At 43.2% G+C, this 18,799-nt stretch overlaps 1 protein-coding gene across 2 annotated transcripts in view; it reads right to left on the reverse strand.

Moving 5' to 3' along the window:
- Positions 1-1,198: 1,198 nt before the first annotated feature.
- PAX3 (paired box 3) overlaps positions 1,199-18,799 on the reverse strand; it is a 98,812-nt gene continuing 81,211 nt past the window's right edge. For both annotated transcript variants that reach the window (XM_043577963.1, XM_043577964.1), the window contains exons 8-9: positions 3,255-3,501; positions 1,199-2,755 (exon numbers count right to left, since the gene is read on the reverse strand). In XM_043577963.1, the coding sequence (XP_043433898.1) occupies positions 2,721-2,755; positions 3,255-3,501 (282 nt within the window). In that variant the 3' untranslated portion in view covers positions 1,199-2,720. The remainder of the gene's footprint in view (positions 2,756-3,254; positions 3,502-18,799) is intronic.

Genomic DNA, 18,799 nt, shown 5'->3' on the forward strand with positions numbered 1-18,799 from the left:
TAGTGCAACTGAGGGACTTTTTAGTTTTATTTCCTTCTATTATAAATGACAGTCATACGTGGCTAGCTGCTTATGGAATTAGCGCTCCTTTAGATTTTTCTAGAACTTTCTCTCACACTGGACTTGAGGAGCCAGAAGAGTGACTTTAAGCTCACAGGCTCTGGAAGCAGTGTGCCTGGAATCAAATCCCAGCTCTGCCACTGGGGGATCTCACAAAAGTGCCTTTGCCTCAGTTTCCACAACTGTGAAAGAGTAATGCTAATGATGCCTGCCTCATATAAGGTATTGGGAGGAATAAATAAATTAATGCAAGTAAGAGTCTCCAAGGGTATTATGACCCATTTACTCAACAGTAACAGTGCTCATGGGGCACCTGGGTGGCTCAGGTGGTTGAGCGTCCAACTCTTGACTTGGGCTCAGGTCATAATCTCACAGTTTGTGAGATCGAGCCCCACATCAGGCTCTGTACTGACAGCATGGAACCTGCTTAGGATTCTCTCTCTCTCTCTCTCTCTCTCTCTCTCTCTCTCTCGAAAGGCGGGGGGCGGGGATGAAGGAGGACAGAAGAGTGAATGAAGTAGGCAGTCATGAAGAGTGAAGACAACTTCTAAAATAAAATAAATGACACAATATGAAAGCTCTCAATAAAAATTTCAGCAGGGTGACCACTGAAGACGAAGACAGAGAACGTAGTCTGGAGGAAGACACGCTCCCAAGTGGTAGTTGAGGAATTCGATCGCTTGGAGAACCACAGAGAGAGAAAAGAGGGCAAAGGGGTCTACTTAAACACCACATATACAAAAATAAAACCTTCAGGGGCGCCTGGGGGGCTCAGGAGGTTATGCATCCGACTCTTGATCTCCACTCAGATCACGATCTCATGCGTCATGAGCTCAAGCCCCGTATTGGGCTCTGCACTGACAGCAAGAAGCCTGCTTGGGATTCTCCCTCTCCCTCTCTCTCAAAATAAGTAAATAAACATTAAAAAAAAAAAAAAGAAACCTTCCGTCATTTAAAAAGTGTGCTCAACCAAGCTTGTTCAAGACAATACAATTGTCAGATACGTGACCCTATCTGTCCATGGTATAGTCTAATCCAAAATTCACCGTTGTCAGTGAAGTGTGTGTTGTGTGGACTTCCCATACCCGCATTTTTATTAACCCTACAGTCACCAATTCCCCAAAAAAGCAGTATTGGGCAAGTTTTCATAACTGTTTATTCATTATAAATAGTAAATATTTACTGCACTTTTTACATGAAAGACATTTTTACAACACATCGTTGTTGGTTGAGGCTGCGACACAAAGCCCATCGCCTTCTAGGACCAACGTATGAACTACTCTGGAACTACGCCTAATCTCACTAACCGACTACATCATCATCCTTAACTCTAAAGGGAATGTATCTGTGCCTACCTCGCTCATGGTTCCAAGAATAGAAAGAAATAAATAACACTGCCTTCCACCTTCTCGTTCCTCGTAACATCTCGAAAAACAAATTTATTGACATTCTAAAATGTCACCACACAAATGTATGTAAACCTCAGTTCCTCTGGTCTTTTAACGTTGGGTATCCTTGTATAATTTAAAAGTACATGAGAGCCACGTGGACATTTCTGTTCTTGCCCTGCCTTTCATAGAAAAGAGAAGAATGTAAACGTCGTCATGTTAAAAGCATTATTCTCGAACACGGTCTCTAGTCAAAAGGAGCAAGCCGGGTGTTGGTTGTCCATTAAATGGCGAACATCATGCATTCTACCGCAATGAATCACGGGCTGCGAAAATAAAGCACCTGCAAAAATAGAGTTCTGATTCTGTTTCTACGGCCCTGGCCACTGCCAGAGCATCCGTGAGGTACACAGTATTGCACACCGATAAGCAGCTGTGGGAACGCACGTCACTTCTTCTCCACCGCGCCCTCCCCCCAGGTTGGCCAGGTTGGCTTCCAAGTGAAAACGAACTGGGAAGATGTCCCATACCTCTCCCCACACCGAGAAAGAAAACAAGCTTTTCTTCCTGTTATCCCATATCCTGTCAGCAAGGCTGCCCGCCCGGGACATTATTTATTGACAACTGGGTTACAAAGGAGGGTGAGATCACAAATAATTTATTTGGGAGGTCCTTTACATCTAGTCTAGCTTCCTAAAAATGGTGCCACTTATTTTTATATCGATTTCCAGTGTGTAAAGGTCAAGGATTCCTCCGTTCCTGCTTCGTTACGTGAGCAGTTTTAAGATCGTAGAAGTGTCAGCATTGAAACATCAAACATGTCATACTTTAGAGTACTTTCTGACTTTACTTTAGAAACATTCTGCTTGCCTGAACCAGTCCAGATAAACCTCACGCACACATACACATACACACACACACACACACACGCACACGCACACACAAATGGAATGTTTTAGCTCCTTGATCATCAGCACGGAAGAGTTGGGGTATTTGATATGTAGCCATGTTAAATCATTGCCTTCAAATGTTGTGTTTGTCTTTTTACGGTTCCAGGCCTTCCTTTCTTGCATCGCGTTTGTCCAACATGTTCAAAAGAATTTGAGACCAACTACCGGAGGGGGGAAAAAAAGAAAAAAAAACCACTCTTCTTGGTCTCCTGTCGAGACTGCCCCCCAAAAAAGCTGATTTTTGTTTTCTGAGGAGATTCTTCACGTGTAGGCTGGGGAGACCGGAAACAAGGCCAGTTCGAGCTCCAAGTGGACAGTTCACTTACGCGATATCAGGCTTGAGATAATGAAAGGCACCTGTAAGGAAACACACACAGCTCTTTAGGTCACGTTGGGACAATTCACAGCAAGAGGCAAAATCAGCTACAGGCTGACGATGTCATATTTCATACCACGGTATCAAAGGATCGAGACCAATATTTTTATTCCCGGGACAAGTTTGACACAAGTCTGTGTCCTTGGGATTATACCCCATGTGATCCTTGAGCTGACCTCATTAAGAACATGTGTTTCTAATGCCAGGGGTTATTTCATTTTGGCCAACCCTCGTGTTTTACCTAGTGGCAATCAGGTTTCACATCTCGGCAATTAATAACCGCAAGATGTCGTTGACATCAGTTAAGAAAATAATTAGACAAGGGAGCCCTTGCCGGGACAATCGGCTGGCTTTGCCGCAACATTGATACTGGGATGTAAGGCCTAATGGTGCCTCTGCCCACCCCCCTCTTTCTTAAGGAAGGGTGGGGACTTTTCACCCTTTCAGGAGGAACGCTCCCCCAGAAAGACCCAGGCTTACTTTGTCCATACTGCCCATATTGGTAGCCGGTGACGGGGTCCATACTGTAGCCCGTGGTGCTGTAGGTGGGTGGACAGTAGGACTGAGACGTTGGCAGACTGTCCAAGCTCTTCATATGGTCTAGTCTCTGACTGCAGCTGGCCGACACCGTGGTGGTAGGTTCCAGGCCCCCGGTGAGAGGGGAGAGAGCATAATCGGTCTGGGGCTGATGGGGCACACCACCGTGGTTGGTCAGGAGTCCCATTACCTAAAGTAGACAGGCAGATTGGGAGGAAGTAAGAATGCAGGGCGGACCAGATCAGAGCCGAGAGCTGAAAGCATCACCGGAAAGGTCCCCTTTTTATTTCTTCGGAAATCTGCTGTTACAGGGCCTTCCAGAAGACGATGACTGCAAGGCAAAGGGGCGTGGACACCGCCTCGTGCGCAGTGATAACATCTGACTGCAGTTTCAGAAAAAAGGAAGGGGGGGGAGGAAGGTGTAGGGGGGAGCGGGAAGGGAAAAGAAAAAGAGGTGGAAAGAGAGACTCACCATGCCTCTCATGATAAAATCGGACTAGAATTTCAAAGAAGGGGAAAGGAAGGAGGGACAGAAGGACAGAGGGAGACATTATATCTGTTCATGTAGAGCACTGGCTAATCATAGATTACATCTGGAAGCCTCACATGGGATTTTTAAACACACGTTTGCTTATGTTTTTTAAAAAGCTCAGTGGAGTCAAATGAAATCCTCGTTGTGTATTTTCAGATGTCTAGGTCTGCTTTCATAGCGTTCCCTCTCCAGAAGGTTCCTCTCCCTAACGCGGCCATCTTTCAGTAATTAGAAATAATTACTCCCTCCCCGATGTTCCCAAGCGTTTCATTCATCCCTCCCACTACGCGATCATGACTTTGCTCACCTACTTTGAATTATGAGAGTTTTGAGGCTAATAACCTACTTACCTTTAGAGTCCTAGAACCTAACTTGGCACTTGGCACATATTAGGTACTGAGGGAAGGAGGGAGGCAGGGAAGGATGGATGAACGGAAGGAAGGAAGGGAGGGAGGGAGTAGTAACCAACTGCCTCCATTACCTGCCTTTCACTTCTTCTCTAAACATTTCATATATAAGAAGTGTTAACAGGAAAGAAAAGGTGGAAATGCAAACATGTTCTAAAAAGTCCATTCGGTGTCGTCAATAACCCTGGAGAGCAAGAGAAGTTTAAAAAGAAAAGAAAAGAAAGAAAAACCACCTTGTGGTAACAGAGTGACTTTCAGATGCGCATGGGGAAGGGTTTCACAAACTCAAGCTCGCTGACCCTTACAGCCCCTTGTGATGGAAGTTAAGTGGCTAATTAATTTGGCAGCTGGAAAACTGCCACCCGAGAGAGGGAGGGATTTTTCTCGGCTGCTCTGATCTAGCAGCCGGGGTCAAGAAGCAGTTGCAGAAGAAATCCGGTACTGTGTGTAGAGCCCCCCCCCCCCAAAATATTACCTGTTTCCCAAGTATTTTAGTGCAGGAGCCCACAACTGCAGGCAATGCCATTATAGTCCTGTTGTATCGGGGCGCCCGGGTGGTTCAGTCAGTTGAGCATCTGACCTCCGCCCAGGTCATGATCTCGCTGTTCATGAGTTCGAGCCCCTCATCGGGCTCTGTGCTCTGCTCAGAGCCTGGATCCTGTTTCAGATTCTGTCTCCCTCTCTCTGCCCCTCCCCCGCTCATGCGCGCGCGCGCGCGCGCGCGCTCTCTCTCTCTCTGTCTCTCAAATAAATAAAAACGCTTTAAAAATTTTATTTAAAAAATATTCCTGTTGTATCTGAGGAAGAAATTAAAAGTGCAAATAAGGGCAGGAGGAGAGAGGAGCAATGAACCCCAAGCCCCATCTCTGGCCTCGTGCTGTCCCCCGAGGTAATTCAGACCACAAAATCCTGGATGTAGGAGTTCCAGCAAGGGACTACTCTTGCATCCCAGAAAAGGCATCCTAAATTAGATTTCAAAACGGAGGATGCCACAATCCCCTTTGGGAGAGGTCTGCATAATCCTCATAGCCAAACAAAATCTTCTTGAAATGCAGCTTTAAACAGATCTATCTTCAATTAGCCCCGTGAGACAAAAGGGGGGTCTGCTTACCACCTTCTATGGATTACCCTTTCTTCCTGTATTTTAACAAGTCACCGATTTCCCTCACCTTTTCCCTTAAGAGCTATTCTCTGTTTCCTTGTCTGCCTTTCATTTGACTTGTGTGTGTGAGCATGTGAGAAAGGGGGGCCAGTGTGCAGAAAAGGACACAGCAATACCCAAATTTTTAAAGATGTTCCAGGGGCTCTAAATTTCCTTGAGTTATGTAGCGGAATAGCTTTTTTTTTTTTTAATTTCTTTTTTCAACGTTTATTTATTTTTGGGACAGAGAGAGACAGAGCATGAACGGGGGAGGGGCGGGGAGAGAGGGAGACACAGAATCAGAAACAGGCTCCAGGCTCTGAGCCATCAGCCCAGAGCCCGACGCGGGGCTCGAACTCCCGGACCGCGAGATCGTGACCTGGCTGAAGTCGGACGCTTAACCGACTGCGCCACCCAGGCGCCCCCGGAATAGCTTTTTAAAAAGCTTTAAAAACTACATATATTTTAAAAAATAATCATATGTGACAGAGCATAGTTTTATTTTACTGGGCATTTGGAGAAAACGAAAGTCACAAAATAAAGAATCAGTCGGATTCAGAGCTGCAGTACGATAGAGGTCTCTAGAACATGGGGTTCTCATGGGCCCTACCCGACGCCGTTTACGGTCAGTTGATTGCTTCATTTTCTCCTTCTAAAAACTGTGAACATAACCCAGAATGCATTTGAGTTATTTCCTGAACGTTCTTCCACCTACATGGGGTTTTTTTTTCTTTTTTTGCCTTTGAGTTTGTGTAGATGATTTTACAGTATATGTTTGGAGCATTCATAAAAATGCTACTGACAGTCTAGTTTATTAAGTATTTTGTTTCAGCCCAAATTATCCATTCGTGTCTCTTAGAAGAAAAGGATCTAAAACGGAAGTCTTTCAGTGCCAAGCACATCCCTTCGAATCATGGGTATCTGGATGGAGAAAATAACGATACGAAAAATGTAACTATTTCAATGAAAGGGGGGTAAGGACACAGGGCACAAATACTTTACTGCAAATAAACTGTGCTGAGTAAAAACAAGTACTTAGAAAAAGCCGTTTGGTAATTACATGAATCCAGAGAAGAAAAATGGCCAATGGCACTGGGTAAAAAGGAAATACATTTTTTTTGGGGGGGGGGGGGGACAGAGAGAGACAGAGCATGAACGGGGGAGGGGCAGAGAGAGAGGGAGACACAGAATCGGAAACAGGCTCCAGGCTCCGAGCCATCAGCCCAGAGCCCGACGCGGGGCTCGAACTCCCGGACCGCGAGATCGTGACCTGGCTGAAGTCGGACGCTTAACCGACTGCGCCACCCAGGCGCCCCAGGAAATACATTTTAAACTAAAATAGCATCCCTTGTGAAAATACTTACTTGTAGTTAATATTACGTTATAATATTATATTATTATAATTACAAATATAATATATATTATATTACTATATTATAAAATATATAATATTAGTACATTATAATTATATGTTATATAGTTATATATAGTTCATATTATGTCACTTCAAAGGAGAAAAGGAGTACTCGATACACAATGAAGGTTGAAGAGTAAGAGCGGAATGTTATTCAAAACATGCACACTCGCCCATGAGGTATCCTGTACATTTTCGTGATAAACTTTTTTTTCATCCTCTGCCATATATTTCTTAGTCTGCATAACTTTGAAAGCGGTAATAATGTTGTCCATTGGAGAAAACCTTGAAGATCCGAAAAGAGAAGAAATGAGTCCTTCCTGTAAGCAAAAGTCAGCTTACGCTGTTCAGGGAGAAACTTTTTGCCGTTCTGAATTTACGAAATACTTTAGGACAAGACTTAAATCTAAGACCTAGAAGTATATCTGCAGGAGGATGGAGAAGATACAGCCGTATCTGCCAGAGCCGTTTTCCAGGGCCATTGGAAAGATAGTTCCTTAAGGTTCCAGGGCACAGCGTCCTTAAGACGTTGCAGAGCGTGACCCGGTCAGGAGGGATGGCTGCTGTGTAAATGGGACAGGAAGGAATCCACACTGGGTCTTCCTATCGGTATTGCCAATGTCACACACAGAAAGCAAGTGACAGCTTCTGCTTGAGCAAGAGCCCTTCGCTCAGCAGTCCAGGAGTTGTAGTGGCCAATGTGAAACACTTAAAAGGACCAGAGCCCAACTTTGGTCTTCCCTGATAGAGCCTAAGAGACACACATTTTCCTGCCAGTTCTTCTTTCCACCGTGACGGTCACATATTGCCATCCTTTCTTTCTCCAGAATTATTTAAGGATGGGCAAGAGGCACTGGCCCAAAATGGACACTAACAAATAATTCTAAACTCACATGATTGATTTCAGGATTGCACATGGAGAAAACTTGAGAAATGTACATCTTTTCAAATAACTTCTCATTTGAAAACTGAAGAGGATATCTGTGTCGGGAAGTAAAATAGTGAATATATCAAGGCAACATGCATTACTTTCCCCTAACATAATTTAAAACCTCAAATCTCTATGGAAGGGTCCCATTACACTTTCATGTACATTTCTTTAAAAGCTATTTTGTATTTCATGTGGTTCAAGAGAAGCTATGGAAATTTCTTTTTGTGCTCCACAAAGAAGTTGGTAAACGAACTTCTTAGAGCTCCCCCAATATGGCTATGGAATGTCTTCTAGCCATATTTTCTTTCTAAGAATATTGTCACGATTTCTTTTATACATGTTTTTCCTACAGCAATTTGTCATTTGAAGCCTAAAATAAAATCTCCATTTGTTGCAAAGTGGGGTATTTTCCCCCCCTCATAAACCATTAGTGAGCTATTTCTACTACAGGACTGGCATTTTCGCTAATTTTTTTTTTTTTAATTTGGAGTCAAGGGAAGAATAATTGCCCAGTTTTCACAAACAATTTCAAAGGAAAATCAGTGCACTTGGAACTATTCAGTTCTGTCTACGGAACACTGACCACATTCTTACTAAATGCCACAGAAGCCCAGAAGATACAATGACCAAGATCGCTGTCGTGTCCCCCTGGGACATACAGCTCCTTTGAGTTTGAGTACAGCTCCCAGGTGAGGAGTCTGAAAAGGCCTATTAAGTATATTTCTAAACTGTTACCTCCAAAAACACTTCCTAGACATTGTTTCTAGATTGTTTTAAGGATAAGCTTTTTAAAAAAAAAAATTCAAAGCCTTAGAATCATGTGCCGACGCTAATGCTGATTCTTCAGTTATTCGAATGATCAGAGACATTTTCTGAAGATCTCCTTAAAGTCATTCTCCAGGTTCAGAATTCCGAACAGGGTGTTCATATCTTGATTGGAAGATTATACGGTTCAGGAAAAACTAACTCTTGACAATTGTTCCACGACATCTTTCTCTTGAATTAATTTTCCTATTGTAAGATGAAATATAAAAGATAAAAACTATGGGCCAAATGAAGATTTACATTGAAAACAACGTGTCTGGAAAATATTTGTCTTCGCGGGTTACGGTTTTTGCCATCAGCTGAAAGGGCTCAGAGCTCATCAAAAATCTCAAATGATTTAGCAAATTATGGTGTATATCTCGGTGCATCTTTTTTCCTTAGTGGGAATCCTGGTTCATGTCTTTGTTTTCTTGTTTGTGCCGAACTCATCTTGTGATTTCACATTTAATGATGCACATTTATTTACATTTTAGAAAACTGTCATGAAATATAGCTATGTAGGATATAAAGGGTTTTTTTTTTAGTTTGTTTGTTTTTTTTTGTAGCTTCTACCCTCCCCTCCCAAACTCTATATACTGATTGTATATATATTGAATTCGGCTCTAATTTATTTTCAAAATGAAACAAAAATACTCGAACGTTTAAGAGTGTGTGTGTGTGTGTGTGTGTGTGTTTTGCTAACACAGCTGCTCTGGGAGTCATCTGATGGTTATATTTCAGTGACTGTACCTTTGAGGCTTGAAAAGCCTAAATTTGGACAAGGGAGAACCAGAACATTGCCTTCAGATTCAAATGCCTTAGGAGTTATCCTGCAGTTGATTAGTATCGAAATAATTAGATTTTTGGCCCTGTCCGTTTAAAAAGCTCTAAGAGGGAAGTAGCCTGAGGGCAGAGTTTCTTTAAGGTAAGTATGGTGACCTTCTCACCCACACCCACAGTTATGGGAAGGGCATGGCCGACCTTTACCTAACCAGATAGAACACTAGTGCTTAGAAAACAGCTACCACATCCTTATTTTTAATTTTAATCCTTAGCTTACATTTTGCAAGGAGCTATGTTTAATGCACGATTCAAAAGTATGAGTGCCGGACAAGTGTGGTTCATACGCCGCGCGTATTTCTAAGATTTTTTTTGAAAAGAGCACCGGAAGTATCGTCTCGGATAAACCCTAAGTTCTAGATGCTCTTTCATCTCCAGCCCTCTGGCCAATCACAGAATAACTTTTGTTTCATCAGTTCTCCAGGGCACCTATTTCTCAATAGAGCGAAGCTGTTAAATTGATAGCAATACCCTTTGGGCCCTGCCGACTAACACTTAAAACCAGGCAAAGACTCAGCACAGAAATGGTTTGCGGTAATGACGTGTACGTGCACACGCGTTCACACACACATACACACATGCACGTATACAGTGTTTACTTCTGGCCAATGATGAGCACGTCCATCTAGAACCAACAAAATAAGGCCCATGAAGAAAACGCTTATTCCGCCTAAATGAAAAAGTATGCCAGTTAATAACAGTTGGTATTTGACTGTGTTAGACCCACCATGGGTCATAATAAAATTCTCATATGTTTTAATTCATTTACGCATGCCTGCATTTAATATGCTTTGTGACCATGTCTACAATTAATATGATTTATGGGAAAAGAACATGTGCAATATCGGGGGGGGGGGAGAGTATAGCGTAGACTTTTTTTCTTCTATGAATGAAAAATATAACAAAACGGCTCAAGGAAAATCGTTGGCTGTTAGCATATTAAGAGGGACTGACAGAGCCCTGAGTAAACTTGAGGGAGTTAATGATATCCTCTTATCTGACCCTGACACATTTGCAGCATGTAATTTACAGAAGCTCTGTCCAGGGAATCTTGACAAATGCTCCTAACGATGTCAGGGCAATGTTCCATTCTAATGGAAAACAGATGTGGGTCAGATACCCTCATTCATCACTTACCACAGAGAGTCTCAAACTCTCTCTGGAAGGAATGGCATTACCTGCTGTTAACTCTTCCCATCACCACCACAGTCCTCTCCAAGGTAAGTACTCAAACCCATCACCGCTTCAAAAACCTGCCTGAGCACATGACTGTAGAAAATCAAACATATATCTGGGTTTAATTTCATGACCACTTCAGGACATGTTTGCTAAATATTCACTGACCCTTTGGGATCTAGGATTCCAAATCACGAAAGCGGAAAGCTCTACACTTGGGTATCCCACAATACTTCAGGGATTAAAACTTCATCTCTAATTGCCCATAAACTAAACCTGCATTCCAGGAACTGGAGGGCTGATTCACCTTCATAACCATTCATAAATGCAAATCTTGCTGCACCTTAACTGCCCAGCTCTGTCTAAGGTACACACACACACACACACACACACACACACAAACTTATAATAAACTTGAAGTCCACATTGGCTTTTAGAAAGAAGGGCTTCAACTCTGCCCCTCTGAAACCATGGATGTTGGGCTACACTGTATTCTCTTTCCCCCGAGATTTTCCCTTCCCCCCGGTGCTCTAACAACATGGAGGACAGACATTCCAGCCTACCAAGGGAGAAAAACAGTGGCCCATCTCAACAAGGAAATCTCTTCTTCCTTCTAGACCATGTGTGATGTAGGCAAATATTTCTATGGCTGCCCAAGTCCTAAGATGGAGTCCTAAGGCTCCATCTACTAAATGCCTAAAATTACAGAAGAGAAGCTTCCCTACCCTTCTCTTCAAGTGAAAGAAGGTATGTTCTCAGGGTAGAGGAAAGAGCCAACTGAAAAGATCAAGTCATACTAATTTAATGAGTAGATCTCAGGAAGGCGATTTCTATTAACCATGGGAAAGCAGAAGGCAGCCTTGCAAACGTCAAAGAATATACCTTTTAAGAAATGTGTTCCTGCCTATTTCACAGGATTTCCGAGATGCATGGACACATGCAGCAAGGCCATCAATATGGGACATCTGAGAAGACAGTCTTCCAAGAACCAGAAGCTACTACCCCACTAAGCTAAAATCCTATGTACCTTAATTCTTTTTCTTACCCAATTCCAGGGACACTGAGCCAACACAAAGATGTTGTGTTGCTCATCTACCTGAAATGTACTTGTGTACTTTGCGATCATCAATTGGACAGTGGCTATGTCTCCTATTGCACAGGCAACTTGATAGATGCTGGGAACATATGGGGCCCACAGTGAAACCACTTACATGGTTCTCTGAGCTACAGAAACTAAACCTGCGCCTCCCGATCTTGACTAAAGAGAGTCTTTGTAATTTACTGACTAAAAGACTATTCCCCAATTAGTAACTCAACTACTCAGATTGTCCCTTACTTTCGAAGATCCTTCCACTGTACCTGTTATTTTAGCTACCTTTATCTTCTACTGATGAGAGAGAAGCATAGCGTTCATCAGATTTGCTTATCTTTCCAGTCCCATAGGAGCTGAACCGTAGATTTTTCAAAACGTGTTCATGTCAATATTGTATTTCAATAAATCAAAATGAGAATGAGAAAAGGAACCATTAGGATAACCCTGCCCCTCCCCACTCTAAGGCCCATGGAATGAAGGATCGTGGCCCTTATTCTTGCTGGAGTGAGTGTTCTTACATTCTTGCGATCTGAATTTCTCTTTAAAAAAAAGTTTATCTAGGGGCGCCTGGGTGGCTCAGTCGGTTGAGCGTCCGACTTCAGCTCAGGTCATGATCTCGCGGTCCGTGGGTTCAAGCCCCGCGTCGGGCTCTGTGCTGACAGCTCAGAGCCCGGAGCCTGTTTCGGATTCTGTGTCTCCCTCTCTCTCTGCCCGTCCCCTGCTCATGCTCTGTCTCTCTCTGTCTCAAAAATAAATAAAAACATTAAAAAAAAAAAATTTTTTTTAAGTTTATCTATTTTTGAGAGAGAGAGAGAGCAAGCAGGGAAGGAGCAGAGAGAGGGCGAGAGAGAATCCCAAGCAGGCTCTGCACTGACAGCTCTGACGTGGGGTCAAATTCACAAAGGGTAAGATCAGGACCTGAGCTGAGATCAAGAGTCAGACGCTTAACCGACTGAGCCACCCAGGCACCCCGTGATCTGAATCTCTCAAACAAAACTAAGTGTTGTACATTGTATTTCTGGGGACTCTCCTGTCTCAGGCACATGACAATTACTGCATTCTAAGCGGACATCAAAAGGAGTCCTTACTTCTGTACCAGTTTAACAAGAAGATGGAACAGAAGTGAAGACAGTTTAAGCAACGTGCCTGAAGACACACAGCTGATCAGTTTTGGAATCTAGTTGCTTTTGACCTTGAGACCTCCTTCTTGAGATCAATGGGTTACATCCACACTGCAATCTAGTCACTAGAATTCTCTTGCCTCTCTTCACACCCTTCTCTGCCTTATCTAAACATTATTAAGCAGTTAATAGCTTCTTCCTTAAAATTACTCTTTTGCATGCTACGTTATTATTATACGGGTGGTGGGGATGGTGCGGACAATGTGTCCAAGTAAAAGATAACATCAGACATTAAATAGAAAGAAAATTCACTTGCGGGAAAAAAAACCAAGGGAGGCGTTTCAGAAATGGACAACTCATGAGCAGATCTCCACCCATGTTTTCTCTCATTTAGCACTTCCTAGGAAGTGTTGCACAAAACCTGGTAGTTTAATACTCAACAAAAGGGCTCCACAGTTGAATTAGAAAACACTGAATTAGACAAACATGCTTCCATACTGCAAGCCTTGTCAGAGCCTTTAGTAGTCTCATGGGCCCTGGGATTTTGGAAAATAGCACTTATCGGGGCGCCTGGGTGGCGCAGTCGGTTAAGCGTCCGACTTCAGCCAGGTCACGATCTCGCGGTCCGTGAGTTCGAGCCCCGCGTCGGGCTCTGGGCTGACGGCTCAGAGCCTGGAGCCTGTTTCCGATTCTGTGCCTCCCTCTCTCTCTGCCCCTCCCCCGTTCATGCTCTGTCTCTCTCTGTCCCAAAAATAAATAAACGTTGAAAAAAAAAATTTTTTTTAAAAAAAGAAAGATAACACTTATCAAATTGTTGACTCAGAATCCCTTTTCCCCAAACCACTGTTTCAGGGAGCCCACTATGGGCAATGAGCCTGGATTATGAGGCACTGTTTGGTTTCTGGGTGTTCAAAGATGATTATGACCTAGCACCACTCCTCTAGAAGCTCCCAGTAAAAGGGGGAATGGGTGCTTTGTTATGTAATAACAGCCTGGTACGTGTTTTAACACACCGATGTACATCAACAGAGGCTGAAAGAAAAAATTCTGCCTGCGAGAGTCATGGACGGGTTGACACTGAACTAGAAATTTTCCTGTGGAGTCACACATAAAAAGAGGCTCACCACTACGGAGCGTTCTTAAGTCAGAAGTTCAGTTAAATTTTTTTAATGCAAACTGTCCAAAATGAGACATCAGTTTTGTTTTGTTTTGTTTTGTTTTGTTTTGTTTTGTTTTGTTGTAAGATAAAAAGTTATTTCTTTCAAGAACATCTGCCTCCTTCATTGTTCAGGGTTGAGGTTCTCTCACCAGGAGGAAATACCCCCTTCCAGGTGGAAACACTACGCTGTGGGTCTACAAAATGCACTGTCTCACAATCTCCCATCGTTCTCATAGGGACAATCAGCAGGAACAGTGCTGTCGCTCATCTCAGCAACTCTGGTTTACCGAACTCCAGCTAAATGTCAAGCGTAATTTTTAAATATCATACAGTACATTGAAAAATACACACCTCTGATGAAACCCAGACTGTTTCGCAAAAACAGATTTCTTTAGAAAAAAAGAAAACAAAAAAATAGTACACAACTAATGACTAAAGCCAGTCTTCTGCGTCTGCACTACAAAGCACACATTCAGCCCCTAATTGAATAAATATGCAAGTATTCAGATTTCTGTAGATATTGCCATTTTGCAAATGCAGTAATAAATTAAAAGCTTTACGTTGCATTCCAACCACATATAAAGGGTTGATTCAGACCAGTGGCCTCACACTAGCATCCAGCATGGTCTTCCTGTGTTTTACCGACGACAAAGAAAAACTTTTTATTCTAGTAGCTTCGTTATAGACCCAGCAACCACACACAATTTTTTTCTCCCCCACAGCTAAAAAAAATCCGAATGGGCCTAAAAACCATGGGCGTGTTGCGTTTGATTTGTGCAATGTACAGGAGAAAGCAGCTGATGGAGTTTCTATTTAAATCAACTCAGCAGACACACAAAAAATTTAATTCAGCGAGAAAGGTTTGCTTGTGGCTCATTTCAGTGAGATGATGTAAGATTCAGTCATTGATGCTGCTCCCGCCCTTCTTTCAAAAGGAGATTTTGGCCAAGTAGCTGTTTCTTTCAAAATTCTCCCAATCTGTAACTAACTCAAGAGGCTGTGGCCAGAGCTGACACAAACCAGGGCTTTCCTCATATTCTGTAAGGGTAGCAACCACAGCCTTCGGAGAAAAACCAAAGGCACCAGGTCAATTACAGCCTGCACTGAATTCAACAGATGGATTAGCAACGATGTTTTCACCACGGAGAACATCTGAAAACCTAGGCGGGGAACAGAAACATGCACACGGTCAACAGTGATCCTGGTGTGGCTGAAATGGGCTCATTTATGGTCATCAACATCCTGGAGCCTTCCTCAACACGGGAGGCTTTGGCAGCCTTGGATTTGAGCTCACGGCCTGCTTCAGAAATGAAACAATGAGACTCGAGCCTCGGAAGGGCTGCTGCTTTTGCATGGCGTGTCTGTCTCTCCGTCCGTCCGAGCTTTGTTTGACACCCCACCAATCTCTTTAATCAAAATCCCTCCTCTTTGCCCCACAGGTGACTTTCTGGAAAGTGTAGACAGAGGGAAGCGCCTCTTTGGGACATGGGCTGCCGGGCTGGCTCTTTGCAATGATAAAAGAGGGCGGAGGGCACAGATCCTGCAACCTAAAACAAATGGGCTGGCATGAAGCGGCTTCTGCGTGTACGCCCGAAAACGTCCAGAAAAATCCCTCTCCTGAAACAGGAGCCGGCCCCGCCACCAGGGTAAATCTTACCGCTTTTCCGTGGATCAGCGGTACAAGAAAAGGTCAAGGAATTACCACGCCACAGTGAAGAAGATTGCTCCTTGCGTGAAACAGAAAAGCACCCCTCGCGACCGTTCTTAATGACTACACCTCATCCACGTAACAAGCTGATCCGCGGTAAGCTAGCCCTTATTCCTTCGCTGGACAAAGAACCATCAACTGGCCTTGCAGCTAAGGAATCTGAGATAATGCGAACACCGTGGTGCAAAAAAAAAAAAAAAAAAAAAAAATGACAAGCAAAATCAAAAGCAGTCTTGAGTTTTGTGTACACATCTTAACACTCAAATGCTTCTCCCTAATAAGTTTCGGGATTAACAAATGTTTGTCAAAAGAAACTGCGCTGAGCAATTGAAGTCTAATTTGAAATGGAACCACGACAGTCTAATACATATATGCATGAAATGAGGACACTCGCTAACAGGCACGGCTGCCACCAAATATGCAATTTACATACATTACACACTAATAATCTCAATTTTAATATTATTCTTTAAAAGCGACTGGATGGGTGGCGGAGCTAAAGGTTTTCTTTTGCAAAATGCGAATAAGAACAAAAGTTGATCCTGGTTGTCCTCTGCCGTTAACCACGATCTCATTACTGTGAGGAGCTATCGGCTCTTTCTTGGGTCTGCCCCCATCCCCTCCGAGCTGCGAGGATACAACCAGACTTCACAGATGAGTGGTCGACAGCCTTGATGAGACGTGCAGACCTGCGCTTTGTTCCTTAGGTGACGGGCGGCGAGCAAACATTCGAGCATTTTTAAGCCTTGTACACAACGAGTCTGCAGGAGAATTTTTTCTTCCCTCAGCAGATTATCCATGAAATAGGACAGGTGTACTTGTTACTCAGTTACATCTTATCCCAGACCGGGACGAAAATTTGAGATGAGGCCTCCGAGCATAGTTCTTACCGTGGGGATTTATTAATAACAGTTATAGGTTGCTTCACACAAAACTTTTTTTTTTTTGTAATTTAAGCCTATTTTCTTATTTTGTCGTTGGTTTCACTCATAAACCAGAAACGAAAATCTGCCCATCTGCTCTACACATAAAATGTGTTCATAATAATCCAGATTTATACCAAATGTATTTTTAAGTATTGCTGAATCGAGAGAGCACTAAAAATTTATGGCCTCTGAGGTTGCAAAGAGGATTTCCTCTTTTTTAAGGAGGAAAATGCTTAAAATGAACATAGGAAAGGCTCAGAAAGCTTCTTGGATATCAAATGGCTCCGTAGGAAAAAAAAAAAGAAAAAAAAAAGGTCCATGATATAAGAGTAAATGAATCAAAACCATATGGATCAAATTTTCCCTAAAATACACAGTTTGAAAAATTAAGGAGGAAAAGTGCTTGGCAAAATGTGTTTTAGGTTTTACCAAACCCAAAACATTTGAAGAATCATTTGCAATGGTTGATGAACCCTAAATGCAGCCAAGTTGGCCCATTTTTGTATACAACATAACAGTAAAAAAAAAAAAAAAAAGAGAGAGAGAGAGCTTTCTAGAAACCATGTAACCCCACCGATACTGTATTTTACTCAAGAAATCATTAGAAGCTGTGACCAAAAACTGCGGTGACTGTCGACGTGGGATGGGGGTGGGGCACGAAATGATAGAAGTTTGTGAAATTAATTGGCCTTGTTTTTGGGGTTTGGCTATGTATGTTCTGGGGGGGGCGGTGAGGGGAGTGTTTCTTGCAAAGGAAAGTTAATTGGAAGAACATGGGCCAAATGTTAATTAGTCTCATGTCTTAAGCATCTGGTAGTATTTCCTCAGCACTTCATACTCCAAGTCGACATTCCTTTTTCTCTCCTGCATGTGCAGCAAGGTGCTGGTAACATGCCATCCGGGTCTGCAGGGGGAAACGCGTGGTCTCTATTTCCCTGTGTTCTGTCTGCATTGTCCCCACACCAAGAGAACACAACTTTTCGAAAGAAGGCTGCTACCACGGCGGGGGGGGGGGGGCGGGGGGAGCCCTCGCCAGAGTGACTCAAACGGTTTTCTTCTCCGGGGCTGTTTGTCATTCATGATACAAGCCCCATCTCCTAAAGGCGTTATGTAGTTCAAACAAAATGCAATTCAGAGACGGCAGAAAAGGTTCGGGCCATAGCCTATCCCCTCTGTCACCCATCACTGAGACTCTTGCCTCAGGTCCCCCTGACAGATCCAGTCTTAGGGGAATATGAAGGCAAACCCTCCATTTGTGAAGCTTTTGGCCACGCCTGCAGGGAAATCAGGTCAAATATCGTCAGTGCCAGAGCCTATGGAAAACTTGCTAGGCTATGACGCTTCTTCAGCAAGCGAAATGTGTGTACTTTGTGTTTATACAAGAATAACAATTGGAAGAGAGAGAGATTTGGCTCTTAAGTCCGCCGGTAACCCACCCTGTCATTTAGATGACCGCGTTGCACTGGCCTCAGTTTTTCCATAAGAAAAATGGCCGTGTTCCTCAGATATAGTTACTGATTTCCTCAGAACAAGATAAACTTGCCAACGATTAGGCGGTGCACCGACCCTTTCAGCAACTCGAGGAAGGCCATGCCCAAAGTTCCTAAAAGTTTTTGTCAATATTCTGATATTTTGTTCAGATACGTGTCAGTCCACTGCTGCTCAAATCTGGCCAGCTGGACAAGTGTGACCTTCCTGAGTCACTGCTTCACACCTGTCCCTCATGAGGCTGAGACCCTCCCTGAGAAAAGCACTGAGGACATTTAAGAAATGCCATTTGGCTAATGGCTCCCATTCCAAGCGTCAGAGGAATCTTTGCTTGAGGGAGCAGACGTGTTGGAGGCTCCAAAAGAAACGCACGCACACACAGAGAAACAATCTGCCCTTCTTTATGGTGGTGTCTATTAATTTCTTGACAGGAAACTAGAAAGCCCATGCCATCACAGTTCACATACATTCTAGTTCGTGAGTCCCAAGTGTGAATGGCCAACACCACTAGAAAAAGAGTCAAATAAAATGGGCAAGTTATTTTCAACATGTCAACCAGCCTCCACTGGAAAGATCTACAATGAATTGACCGTAATAACTCCAAAACCATTAGGCCCAATTCCATTTAAGTTATAGGTAGGGAAAGGCCTTTGATGAAATATAGCAGTAGAAAGAAGAAAGCTATATACGCTAGTATCTTAGTTATATATATATATATATTTTTTTTTCAAAGTTTCTTTATTTCCGA

Source organism: Prionailurus bengalensis, chromosome C1 (genome assembly GCF_016509475.1).
Source record: "Prionailurus bengalensis isolate Pbe53 chromosome C1, Fcat_Pben_1.1_paternal_pri, whole genome shotgun sequence".
In the NCBI taxonomy this organism is placed as follows: Eukaryota; Metazoa; Chordata; class Mammalia; order Carnivora; family Felidae; genus Prionailurus; species Prionailurus bengalensis.